The following is a 14684-nucleotide window of genomic DNA, read 5'->3' on the forward strand; positions in this document are numbered from 1 at the left end:
TGTCGAGATTGGGAAGTGCTGCATATACTGGAACTTTATATTCTCGACAATTGTTTCTGTTGCTCACTCGAGGCCTGACATGGTTCTTCTTGACTTCGAGAATCGAACCTTGTTCGTTATCGAATTTTCGGCACCAGCTGACAAAAACGTCATAGCCAAGGAGAATGAAAAGAAAGAGAGGTATCGAGACCTTATAAGGGAGTTGCAACGATTGTACCCGGAATATTCTGTTAAACTGATCGTCCTTATCATCGGCGCTCTTGATGGTGCCAAACTTTCACTTGTTAATAGCCTAAAAAGCATCCCTGCGTGTCAATAATATGCTAGAACACTTGCGGGAAAAATGCAGAAGGCCGTTGTCCTTGGGTGACTCCGTGTTCTAGTAAAATTTTCGAGATAGGAATATTTGAAAAACATTTTTAGGTTACCCATCAAAAGAACATAATTATTTCAGGTAAGTAATAAAAAGATATTGTACTGAGGTGGTTTGCCACCTTTTATGGATCCCCCCTGATTTTATTAATAAATAATTAGAAAAATCGCGATATGTGTCATGCTCAGCATGAACTCGGAAACCTAACTAAATAAGGAATGAGTCTGAAAAATTGCAGTATGTTATGTGAGCGTGGATAAAAAATCTTACTTATTTTGCAAAGTTTATTTTGTTCCGGGAAAGATAGAAAGGCTTCATATTAATTTTAGGTTAGGGCTGTGTAACTTTTATCTTATGTATTTAGGAAATCGGACGCCCTGCCTTTGTTCCTTGGAAGAGCGAAATCAAAGGAAAATTAACTGGGATGTTTGAAGCCCCTCTTGTGAATTTAAGATGCCCGAGAAGAAAAAATTTTGCCGAGATAAACATTTTCCCGTCGACCTGTCAGCGCGGCACTGCCACCACATTATTTACACCTACGTTCCACTTTTTCACGCACAACGACCCGCTCTTTAACTCATGTCATCCAGAGTGTAATGATGTTCTTCAATTAATACCGCGTGCCGAATTAACAACTGGCTCGGCACCGGTCACAACTGACGGGCGGCCATCTTTACCACTACTGACATGCTAGCCACGAGGCAGTGACTATCATATGGTTAACAGGGATGGAATCTATTCCACCGATACGATCTGGACGTGGAGCCTAAGATAGTAGCACCTACTGGTCAAGGCCCGTGAGCAGTGAAGACGAGCGGAAAGGTGGCGGAAACGACGCTGGAAAGTCAGTTCATGCTGGCCATTCAGACTCATCACTCCGAGGACTTTTCTTTATACGTGCAATCACGTATGTATGTATTTTATGACAGAGTTGTTACGCGTTTTCTTAATTGAGCAAATTTTCTGCGTTCCTTTGTTTCTATTCAAATTTTTGGATATTTTCTTCTTTCCGTTGATTTCCCTTTGGAGTTGAATTTTAGCGTCAGTGTAAAGTAAAATGGCAGAATGCCTAGACTATTCTTATGAACGAGAAATTCATTGTCGATTTTTTGTCCTTCAGGCTGCGATATGTAACCTTTTCTCCAACACTTACAACCTATTATAATAAACTTAATTATTTTATACCTTTTCTTTTGAAAATGGTCTAAAAATTTTTCGCCCTTACTTCATCCCTTTACCAAGAGCTAGGGATTGATTATAAGAGCGAAAATATTAAATAAGTTTAGTTGGTTTTCCTTCTTTCTGACGAACGAAATTTTGGAGTGTCGGCTCAATGTCCGTCAGTAATCATATGCAACCGTGGGAAGATTATAAATACTTTATTTTGTACTGCTACAACTACCCAGATAACAATCGTGCGAGGCACGTTACTCATAACACGCTAAGCACACACATACGTTGGGTTTGGATTAAGTTGAACCCAAAAGGGCTTGTACCTCTTGTTTTTCTTCTGAAATCATTACAGTGATATGTTACGATTATTTTGAGATTAAAAAAGAAAGAAATTGCTAGAGGGATTGTTGAATAAATTAATTTTTTTTTATTTTCATGTTATTGTGTATTTTTTATTAAATTTTTGTAAAATAAAGGTGATTAAATTCCCCGTAAAACTAAAAACAAAAGATTTTATCTTATGCAGTTTAGGAGATACCGCCATTACGAATTGTATTTTTCTAAACAATTAAAAACACATTACAATATTATATTTTGTATACGTCCGAAGTTACAGCGTGTTGAAAAACACCAACTTTTATTAAAGTTCGATACAATCTGTTTTTTTTTAAAGAGCGAATTTCTACTGCACTTCGTGTTCGAACTTGCCATAAGGATCATTTGTTATATTCGATTATAGCCTGCTTTTTGTTTTTTCAATGTGGCTGTGAAAATGTTAATATCTTGTTAATATCTCGTAAATTTTAATAACAAATAAGACAGTAATATGCTGAATGCAAAAACCCATGGCGAAAATCGCCTCCTGTTGTGTGCGCTAATTGTAAAATGAACTTACATATACCGCGTACAAGAAGCTTAACACAACAACCTGAAACTACCAGTTTTTAGGATATTGAACCATTGAGAAGACCCACCAGATTGAGCAGCAATAGTTTATGTGCTTGTCATGTTTGCTAAATATAAAAAAAACTCACAGACTGTAAATTTTATAAATTTTCCGATGCAAAATAATTTTCTCAAGCGATAGAGCTTACTTGTAGATGTAACGAATGAAGTAATTTCAGGTAAATTAATACAACTTTTTGACTGGTTCCTTGTTAAACTATCCTTTATTTAATCAATATCCCTGATTCCTGTGCTCATTCAAAAGTTTCAGAACAAGTAGTCTCATTACTGTTGAATCGGAAAATGGATGAAGAAAATTTAACGAAGACAAAGACTCTATAGTAGACTCAACCGCGTGGAGGCCAGCCTTTTTAGATCGTTGCCGGAGTAGAGTTTTTAAAGGTATGCCTTTCTATCTGCAATGCTCCCAGGAAAATTATTGAAATGTATCTCAGTCGTATCACAATATTATCTCTCCATGCACGTGGTGTTACGCCATGAAAGGTGAACGCGCAGAACGTGGAATAAATAGAAACATTGGAAATACATTTAACAACCAAAACGCAGGCAGTCATCTCTTTCCTTCTTTTCTGATCTTCTTTCTATTTCCCTTATCATTATCCTCTCATTACTAACACTCTTTCCTACCTTTTATTCTAATGTCTTCATCATTTCTTTCAAATTTTTCGTAATCTGTTCCCATTTTCGCATCTCTTTTCGAAGTTTTGCCATTTCTTTCCTAATTTTCCGTTTCATTTACTGTCCTCTTTGTCCCTTCCTTTTTTCGTTTATCTTTGTTACCTCTATTATCATTTCACGCATTTACATTTGCTGATCATTTTCGGTGTTTTTAGGTTGGATCATATTTCGGTCTTTTCTTCGCTACTACCTCTTTCTGCTCTATCCCTCTTCAAATTTATAAACGGTTCAATTGAGCCAAGACCATCCGCCCTCAATCTCTCCCTCTCTACCGTTTTCCTATATTTACTTCGTTACTTGTCACTTTTCTGCTTGCAGAATACTCTCTGGTCTGAATCCATTAAAAACGTAACCTGCGTACTGCGTAGCTACTGTCACTCCAGAGCTACCTGATTCTGCTACTGCAATTTTTTCTGTGTTTCCCTACCGTGCTAATCTCTCTCTAACCTTCCCGGTAGCCTCTTCTCGGCTGCACTTGTCTCCCCACTTGCACTTGTCTCCCCACCCTGCTCCCCACGCTAAAGAAACCAACCTCTCAGCCTACAAAAAATAGTCTCAATCTCCCAAAATAATACACAACTTTCCACTTTTGTTCTTTCCAATATACGAACCCTCACTCACAAAACCCTCTCGCATCCTCTTCCCATCAACTCACCTCAAATTCCACTGTAAACTCACTACAATTAGTACCACTCAATTACCACTACCTAACACTTTTATGCCGGAAACGGAAGTCCTATTACATTAGAAACTTTTGAATGTTTTTAGGATAGAAAGCACATTTTTTAAAATTAAACTTCAAAATTTGTAAATTTTTGCCATATTTAAAGGCCAAAATGTCAAAAAAAAAATATTTAATAGTATTTATGATAGAAGTATATTTTATTTATTTGCTTACAGGTTTTTTACTGTGTCATAAAATTAATTAATAGTTATAAATAGTTTAAAGATTTTCAGTCAACCTTCAACACTTTCCTTCTTTTAAACATGAATACCTATCAAAAAATAGATTCCACTTGTGAAATATAATATATTTAGAACAAGATTCGTGATTACTGTATTAGTTTCTTTCATTTAGCATTGAAATTTTTTCGATAAAAAACTATGTAAAATTTTAAAAACAATGCTTGGCTTATTAATTTTTTCACCCAATAGTCTATTTACAAGAGTACATCGTTGTTTAAAAATGATTAGGAATTCACTTGAGTTTGCCGCTAGATGCAAGTCGCACTCACCAACTACATGCGCGCGCATGTGACGTGAGCAGAAGGTTGACTCTTGTTGATTTGTCATGTAGCTTCATTCCTCCGTAGAAATCTGTAAGACCTGAGGAGATAGTTTCTATATTTTTCAACATTTATTGCGTAGCTAGTGCAAAAATTATCGGAAGTTTGGAAAAGTAAAATAACAGAACATTTTGACAGTAAAAAAGAGTGTACTCAAGTTTAAAAGTACGCGAAAGTAGTAACCTCTAATCATTAACATAATACATAAGATATACAAAAGTGCAAAAATTAATTTCAAGAAATTATGTGAAAGTGCTTTGCGTCTTTTGAGTGTGCAAATTCGGTTATTTGAAATAATATTCAACTGTTAAAAGATTCTCGAATTTTGACTTCAAATTCTGATTGAGCGACCCCAAAACTCGTAAGTATTGAGATTGATCCAAATCGAGCCGTTTTTTTTGTATTTTCGTCCGCCATATTGTATCCGCCATTTTGAATTTTGACTTCAGATTCAGCGACCCCAAAAACCCCCGAGTAAGACTTAAATGCAAAATCGGAGGAAGTTAAATAGGAAAGAAGAAGATTGACGCATTTTGCTTCAATGTCACACAGGGCACGGCAAATTTTGACGCATTTTGCGTCAATGCCAACGAAGGTGTTAACGTCTTGCGCATTTCTATAGGTAACTTCATGGTTTTTATGTTAAAATCAAAATTGTTTTATATTAGTAATGCAAATCTTCGGATATTTATTCAAATGTTTCCTTTGCCCTACCGAAAAGAATCTTTGAGTATATACTAAAAATGCTTTAGGTCAAAGAAGCTCAGAGAAATTCTCTGCAGGCACTCAAGTAGATACTTTCAAAGGTCCAGGAAGCTCGGTTAAATGGTCTGAAAGCTTCAAAATATCCTTTCCGAAATTGAAATAAGAATATGATCATAAAAAGCGAGCAGAGAGGCTACCTCAATAGAGTAATCGACACTCAAGGGTCTTTGTTAAGCTTTAGGATTAAAATTTAGAAGTAGATTTTTTTTAATTTCATAGTTAACAGCCTAAAACATAATAATTCGGAATCTACGGGTTTCGATGACTTCAGATATCTAACTTTTTTTTTAATGCATAAAATTGGAATTATTAGAACGTTTCTCGTAAATGGAATGAGATACGCCAAAAAAGACAACATTTTTTAATTCAACTGGAAAATTGTATATCAGTATATAAGTTATAATTATAAATAAATATAATGAGAAAATTCATCAATTAAAAAAAAGTGTTAATAATTTGAAGAGAAATTTAAAAGGGGAGAGTGGACTAGCCACAATCAACTACTGTAAATAACTCTGCCCGCCCGGAAAATGACCAAAATCCCTCAAACTATCTCCGAGACTATTTTGTTTCAAATCGACTTTGTTTATGGACTCAAATGGGCCAATCTATTTCGCTAAAGAAAATTCAGAGATTTCTTTCAGTAGGGTGGTGATTCCAGTCCCTCTCATTGTAGCAGTAAGAAAGGCAAGCCATTGTACTTGTCACATGCAAATGCGAGATCATTCCCTCCTAAACTAAGTTTAATCGCAAACATCGTTCATTTGTACAATACCGATATTATAGTGATCTTAGAAACATTGCTTCGTCAGGATGTTCCCGATTTTACGATAAGAATTACGGACTTCTCGTTAGTACGGTCTGATTGTAGAAGCCGTAAGGTGACGAGAGATAGTGTGTTCGCGATCTATATTGAAGATTACATTAGCTACAAGTCTGTGTGACGATCTTACTCTATTTTCAACGAATGTGCCGAGTTATATCCTTGTGGGCCTATGTCTAGTTATAGAAAAGATTAAGAAAACGCACCTTGCAATTCGTGTCTTATGTGATTCAAATCACATGGTTTACTCAGGCGATTTTAAAATTAATGCCTTGAATACCTCGCATACATGCTGGGCTAGGCTACTTCACATCTCACGCTCACTATAGCTCAGGCAGTTAATAAAAATGAGGTTCAAACAGGTTTTAATGAGGCGGGAAGCCGGGTGGACTAATCCAGTATATTAATATTCTCTTCGTTAGATGACAAAGTGAATCGAATTGCTCCAAGAACTTTAAACCTTAATATACAGTTTTGTCCACTACGTCGCTTTATAATAGGTATGCTCAGACCGCCTTGGTTCTCCGGCTATATAAATAAAATATCTAGCGATTCCCGGGGTCAATCTAACCAATGTTCTTCTCATTTTGCTGAAGTTCAAATTCAACTTGATTTTTAATTGCGATTTTTAATTGCAAAATATTTTTAAATCTTTTGAAGATTTCACAAAGATTTATTTTTTTTATTATTATTTTCAGATATCCTGTCATTCTTTCTATAGAAGATAATTGTACTTTACCTCAACAAAGGAAAATGGCAGTTGCCATGCAAGAAGTGTTCGGTGACATGTTACTGGTTCAGCCCGTTGATAAAAATGAAAGTTATCTGCCATCACCGTACGCATTGCGTAAAAAGATTTTGATAAAGCACAAGAAACTTCCAGACGGAGTAGATGAAGATTCTTTTATCATAAGAAACGATGATAGCAAGCAAGAAATGGATCTGAGAAATAGCATTAAAAATGGCATTCTTTATTTAGAAGATCCTGTCGACAGGGAATGGAATCCGCACTTCTTCGTTTTGACTCAGCAGAAGTTATTTTATACCGCTACATTTTCGAAGTCTCAAGAATCGGAAGTGGAAGATGAAGAGAATGGATCAATTCGAAGACCTAATGATGTATGTTGAATGGCTTACTAATTTTTAATTTAAATATGGTTCTGATAAAGGCCAGTTTGAAGCTAAAGATCAGTTTAATGGTATTCGATACATGCTGTAGTTAATTTTTAGAACTTGTCATACTCCAAGCATAATTTTTTGAAAGATTTATTTATTTGATTGAAGGGTATACCAAACGATGAACTTCATTTTGGAGAGATGTGGTTTCATGGAAAATTAGCAAAAGGTCGAGAAGAAGCTGAGGATTTATTAAGACAATATTCACATCTTGGAGATGGTACTTTTTTAGTAAGACAATGCGTGACATTTGTTGGTGATTACTGTCTCTCATTCTGGAGAAAAAGCAAAGTGAATCACTGTCGGATAAAATTGAAGCAAGAAATGGGACAGACGCAATATTACCTCATTGATACAAATTGCTTCGACAGTTTGTACAGTCTCATCACACACTATCGTAGTCACCCGCTAAGAAGTCAAGTAAGGCATTTTTTTCTTATAAATATATAAAACTATTTAATAAAATAATTTTTTGATAAATTTGAAAACCATCTTTTAAAAAATAGTAGATAAAAAATAGATCATTAAGCTCGGTTACTCTTCGATTGTGTGAATGTTCGTGATCTTTACTTAGACATGTTTTTCACTGCGTTTAACCATCGATCTTGATGATTTGACGACGAGGACGGTTATGGGCACTCGATGATTTCGAATATCTCATGCTATTAACCGGATGCTCTCAGGGAAGATTTTCTGCAGTGTTCCTCTTCATGTGCCGAAATTCCAAGCATATCCGAGCGCTTCTAATCAAAATCCTTGTAAGTAAGATGGTTATTGATGTATTTACCAGAGGTGTGAATTATAATAAAATACTATTCTTTTTCGTATACCTGCATCATGAAGATTTTTAAATGGGATATACTTTAAATTGAAATTTTCACATTAAAAAAGTTTAAAACTTGACAATTTTATTACTTTCAAAGCGTTTAATATTGAATAATTTAAAACTGTAATACTGAGTATTTAAACGCACAGTGCGACGGATTTGATATTCACTATTCAAAACAATCTACAGCCACAATGTTTATAATTAAAAATCAAACAAAATACCACTAAAAACAAATTAACATTTAAGAAATGTAAGAAACAAAATTAAATACATTTTTATAATCACACTGCGATCTCCTCGTGGTAGACCCTGGTAAAAAGTATTATTATAGGTTAATTGAGGATGAAAGTGGTTTATTTTATGTAGGGACTTTTTTGTGAATATTTTTAAACGCTTTTTTTCCTCCATAGTGGATCCGCCAAACGATTTTTTAAAATTTGACTCCAGGTTTGGGAATAATGCCCTCGAAACCCCTAGATACCATCTTTCAAGTACATGCAATGATTTTTTAAATACTCGTCCATCATATTGGATCCGCCATTTCGTTTTTTGACATTCTGACGTCAGATTCGGAATCAGCACCATCATTTATTTAGATTCTACTTTTACCTGTATTTTTTATCTCACTATTTCTCCATATTAGAATAATTATTTTATTGTTATTATACTATTTTTTTCCATTTTATTTTTATGTATTTTACTTTTATCTTATACAAAAAAATAACCCAAGTATAAATTTTTAATTTAATAAAGAAAAATGAGAATTTTTTATGAAATAACTTTTCTTTGAGTAAAAGTCGTAAAAGTGTCATATCCCGAGCAAAGGCAGTGGTAGTTTGGTAATAGGCACGAAAAAATAATAAGGATACTAAACTGCTATGGAAAAATTTTTCGAATCTGGTGGGAGCAACGTCATCGTCGGTGCCAGAGATCTGTGAGTAGCAATCACTCTTCACGAAGTGTGCAAGCACGGCGTGTCCTTTTATGCACAGCAAAGTGCAAGTGAGACAGCTTCTGAAAATAAAGTATGTTTATCAGGTTATGTCTGTTTGTTTTCTTTTGTAACCGACAGAAGCCTTTCGAGCTGACACGCAAACTAAATAGTTAAAAGGTCTAACATAAAATGAATACTTTTAGTTAATTTAATGACTTGACTGAGATAAAATTTTAGCAATCAAGGTAGTGCATTATAAAAGTGGTAAGTATAGATAGCAATTCCAATTGCAGGATTTTATATATATACAATTTCATTAAATTCCATGCTTACCACTTTCATAACACACTCACTTTGCTTCACAGCTTGAAAAACTTTTGTCGTGCGAAAAAAAAAAACTTGTATTATCTGATAGACATACTTTACATATTTTCAAAAGCTGTCTCAGTAGCACTTTGCTGTGTGTGAAAGGAGGACACGTAGCGCTTGCGCACTAAGTAATTGGTGATTACTACTTACAAGCCTTGCTTATACAGTGGCGTTGCTCCTGCCAAATCACATGTGAGGAGATCAATCTCCTTATTATTCCTTCGTGGTAATGGAATAGATGAGGGGGGTAATTTTGTTTTTCCATCAGGTTTGTAAGGCCTGACAAATTATTTAATGTACGATCGTCGTCACTTGCCAATCCTGCGGGGGTTCTACATTTGAAAGTTGGTCTAAGCTTCCCATAGAGTGATCGTGTCCCACAGATTAATAGAAAAAGTGTTACCCCAACTTTACTGCGCCAAGGCAAGTTCGAGGCATCTGCTTACATTGTGGATGTAAACGTTCCTAGCGATTAAGTTACAGCGAGCGTGCCGAATTCATTTACGGGGTCAACTAACTCTTTTCTATGTTGCTTTGCAAATTTACAAGAACTATTAATTATTTACACAATTTTAACTTAAAAATTAAGAGTTTGCCCTTTTTTCTGCAAGTCTATTTGTTTACGGAATCAAGTAAGAATGTCTATCCGATGACTCTTTTCTGTGTTGCTTTGTTAATTTACAAGATATATTAATTATTCAAACAATTTTAGTTAGAAAATTAAGAGTGACCTTTTTTCGACGAGTCAATTTGTTTACTGAGTCAGCGAAGAATGTTTATCTGATGACATGTGTACATGAGAAGATGCTGGAGAGAAAAAGACAAAGGGGAAAGGAGGAATATGAAGTAGAAGTAGAAAAAGCGATCAAAGAAGGTAGGGTGTGGGATGTATTAAATAGGGTTAGAGGGGAAAGGAAGGGCGTTAATGAAGAAATAGAAATGGAGGAATGGACGGGTTATTTCAAGGGTATATTAGGGGGAGATCAAAATAAGATCAAAGGGGAAAAGAGTAGGATGGTCCAAGGAGAAATGGAGGAAGCGAACGAGATAACAAGAGAAGAAGTGGATGAGGCAATAAGTAGGCTAAAAAGAAACAAGGCGACAGGTGAAGATGGAATGGGGAACGAAGCGACGAAGTATGGAGGCGAAGGGGATAGGGATGGGATGTGGAAGATCTGCAACAAGGTCTGGAAAGGGGAAGGGTGGTCGGAACAGTGGATGACAGGATTGGCGGTACCGCTTTTCAAGAAAGGGGAAGGAAATAAGGTAGAGGAATACAGAGGGATCACTCGCATGCCAGTCGGCTGTAAAATATCTGCGAAAATTTTAAGAAAAAGGCTGGAGAGTCAGGTAGAACAAACAGAAAGTATCCTGTACAATCAGACCGAATTTAGAAAAGGGATGCGAACTATATACAACATCTACGTACTTAACTGCTTAGTTAACAGAAATTTTATGAGCAAGAAAGGAAAACTAGTCGCATTGTTCGTCGATTTCAAAGCAGCATTCGACTCAGTAAACAGAAAAGTGCTATGTGGTGTAGAGGAAAAGTTGGTGGAGAGGATGAAATAAATTTTTACTGAAACCAGGATTAGGGTGAAAATAGGAAAGAAAAAGGGACAGGTTTTCTGGACAGGATGAGGTTTAAGGCAAGGGTGCCCGTCGAGTCCGTTAGTATTTAATATGTTGCTGGCAGACTTAGAGGAGAAGCTGAAGGAGAAAGGGAAAGAGGAAAGGTTTTGGCTAATAGCAAACTATGCTCTCTAGCATACGCGGAGGATATAGTTCTGTTAGCAGCTGATGAGAAGGTGATGAACCTAATGATGAGAATTTTCGGAGAGTATGTGGGAGAAAAAGATTTGACGGTGAACGTAGAAAAGACAAAGGTGATGTGCTTCAGAAAGAGAATGAGGATCTATTTGTTCGATGCGTTGGTTTGGGCGGTGTTGTGTTATGGAGCGGAGATCTGGAGTTGGAAGGAACATAAGAAAGTAGAGAGCATGCATGAGCAATTTCTGATGCGGGTAACGTGTAATTCTAAATAATTTAAATAATTAATATTCTTGTAAATATGCGAAGCACCATGGGAGAAAAATCATCAGAAAGATAGTCTGATCTAATTTTGTGAAAAAATTGAGCTTATTGGGAGAAAAAAGGCTAACCTCTGAATTTTTTTTCTAGATAGTTTAAAAAATTAATATTTTTGTAAATATGTAATGCATTGTAGAAAAAAAACTGGAAAAATATTTTTATCTAATTCTGAAAATGAATTGAGCTTGCTCGTAGAAAAAGGTCAAACTCTTAATTTATTAATCGGCATAGTGTAAATAATTAGTAGTCATGTGAATATGCAAAGCACCAGAGAAAAAATTATCGGAATGATATTTTTAATTATGTAATTCTGTAAAAAAATTGAGCATATTTGTATAAGAATGGTCCAACTCTCAATGTTATAATCGAAATAGCTTAAATAACTAATATTCTTGTAAATATGCAAAGCATCATTAAAAAAATTCACGAGAAAGATAGTTTTATCTAATTCTGTAAAAAAATAAGATTATTAATTTAAAATGGTCAAACTCTTTATTTTTCAAGCGAAATATTTTAAATCGTTAATATTTTTGTAAATATGCAAAGCGCCATAGAAGAAAAATGTCCGGAACGATATTTGTAGCTAATTCTGTAAAAATTGAGCTTATTCGTATAAACAAGGCCATACACTTTATTTTTTAATATAAATAGTGTAATAGTTAATATTCTTGTAAATATGCAATGCATCGTAGAAACTAAATCATCGGAAAAATATTTTTAGTTAATTCTGTAAAAAAATGGAGTATATGCGTAGAAGAAATGTCAAACTCTTAATTTTTTATTCCATACAGTTTAAATAATTAATATTCGTGTAAATATGCGAAGCACGATAGAAGGAAAATCACCAGAAAGATAGTTTTATCTAATTCTGTAAAAAAATTGAGCTTGTTCGTAGAAAAAGGTCAAACTCTTAATTTTTCAAGCGAAATAATTTAAGTAATTAATATTCCTGTTTATATGCAAAGCATCAGAGAAAAAATCATCCGCAAGATATATTCAGCTAATTCTGTAAAAAATTGAGCATATTCGTACAAGAATGGTCCAACTTTAAATGTTATAATCGAAATAGCCTAAATAACTAATATTCTTGTGAATATGCAAAGCATCATGAAAAAAATCATGGGAAAGATATTTTCAGCTAATTCTGTAAAAAAATTTAGCTTATTCGCAGAAAAAAGTTCAAATTTTTTATTTCTTTTTTGATATATTTTAAATAGTTAATGTTCTTGTAAATATTTAAAGCATCATAGAGAAAAGTAATCGGAAATCTATTTTCAGTTAATTCTGAAAAAATTAAGTTTATGCGCAAATAAAGGTCGAATTCTTATTGTTTTTATCGAAAATGGAGCTTGTTCGTTGAAAAAGGTCAAACTGTTAATTTTTCAAGCGAAATAGTTAAAGTAATTAATATTCCTGTAAATATGCAAAGCATCATGCAACAAAAATGATTGGAAAGATATTTTTAGCTAATTCTGTAGAAAAATTGAACTTATGTGTAGATAAAAGTTCAAACTTACTTTTTAATAGGAATAGTTTAAATAACACAGGCCCACAAAAAAGTCGTCTGCACGAGACAAGTGACTAGGCTACCCTTATTGATTTTGAGCCGCTGAATCTGAATATGGCCTCAGAATTTCTCCTACACGTCTCAGTTTTTCGCTAGATGCAGACACTAGGGAAAAACCTTGAGATATTTTGGAAATTATTTTGATAATACCAGTATACGGAAGAATAAACGTACTGATGTCATATTCTTATGTGTTGGAATTTGAAAGACCAAATTCATAAACAAAAATTTCCCAGTGTGCTTACCAAAAAATAAAGAAAAATAAGAAAAATGTCATTTCCTCTGAATTTTTGCGATGTTAATTTAAATTTGACCACCAAATTTTTTGAGCTTTTACTATTTTTTCCCTAGATGCAAAAGGTAGTGGAAAAGCCTAATGATTTTCTGGTTACATAGTCCATACAAAAAATTTTTTGTCACAAAACAAGTGACTAGGATACTCTTATGGACTTTGAGCCGCTAAATCCAAATCTGGCTTTAGAATTTCACGTACACGGCTCAGTTTTCCCCTAGATGTAGAAAGTAAGCAAAAACCTAGGGATAATCTGAACGTTGTTTTTATAATACCAGTATACACGAAAAGTTGTCTGCACGGGACAAGTGACTGATTTCGCACGCAAAACTGTAAAGGATATTAGGTTTTCCTAATTTTTTGTCGTGTAAATCTATATAATCTGATGAAAAGCGTCAATTTCTCTAAAATTATACAAGCCAAGGGAAAAAGAAGGCACACTAAAGAATTTCTGTGGAGAAATTAAATCTCTACCATTCGTTGCACTTAAGAATATAATATCGATGTGTCAATTTTCGCGTATACTGGTATCAACAAAATAACGTGCAAATTATCCCTAGAATTTTCCTTATTTTCTGCATCTAGGGGAAAACTGAGACGTGTAGGAGAAATTCTGAGGCCATATTCGGATTCAGCGGCTTCAGATCCATAAGGCTAGCCTAGTAACTTGTTTCGTGCAGACAAATTTTTTGTATGACCTGTGTGATCAGAAACTCCCTAGGCGTTTCTCTTCTTTTTGCATGTAGGATAAATTGAGACGTGCAGCACAAATTTTAAGGCGATATTCGGATTTAGCGGCTCGTAATCCATAAGGGTATCCTAGTCTCTTGTCTCGTGCAGTCAACTTTTTTTTCGTGGGCCTGTTTAGTTTATATTCTTATAAATATGCAAAGCGTCATAGACAAAAATCACTGGAAAGATATTTTTAGTTAACTCTGCAAAAAAAATTGTGCTTATTCTTAAAAACAAGGTCAAACTCCTAATTTTTTAATCGAAATAGTTTAAATATTTAATAATTTTGTAAATTTGCAAAGCATCATTGAAAAAAAGTAATCGGAAAGATATTTTCAGCTAATTGTGTCAAAAAATTCAACCTATTCGTAGAAAACAGGCCAAACTTTTAATTTTTCAATCCCAGTCCAATCCGAAACTCAGCGCACTTTGAAATTTTGAAATCTGATAATATTCTCAGTCTGTTCTTTGAGGGTGAAATCTCAAAATTTCACTAAAAAGCACTAAAATTTAAATTGCAATTGCTCAAAATTGCATATTTTCGACTAAAACGCTTAAATAATTATGCGGTCCCTGGGGCGTGTATGTCTACGAGTACACGAGCGTCTGTGCCACCTCTGCACTGAAGCT

General features: G+C 34.5%; 1 protein-coding gene across 3 annotated transcripts in view; it reads left to right on the top strand.

Annotated features, from left to right (window-relative positions):
- The window catches only part of LOC117167561 (1-phosphatidylinositol 4,5-bisphosphate phosphodiesterase gamma-1), a 400270-nt gene that overhangs the window by 128541 nt on the left and 257045 nt on the right, over positions 1-14684 (top strand). For all 3 annotated transcript variants that reach the window (XM_033352585.1, XM_033352586.1, XM_033352587.1), the window contains exons 7-8: positions 6763-7183; positions 7349-7660. In XM_033352585.1, the coding sequence (XP_033208476.1) occupies positions 6763-7183; positions 7349-7660 (733 nt within the window). The remainder of the gene's footprint in view (positions 1-6762; positions 7184-7348; positions 7661-14684) is intronic.

This window comes from Belonocnema kinseyi, chromosome 2 (assembly GCF_010883055.1).
Source record: "Belonocnema kinseyi isolate 2016_QV_RU_SX_M_011 chromosome 2, B_treatae_v1, whole genome shotgun sequence".
Lineage (NCBI taxonomy): Eukaryota > Metazoa > Arthropoda > Insecta > Hymenoptera > Cynipidae > Belonocnema > Belonocnema kinseyi.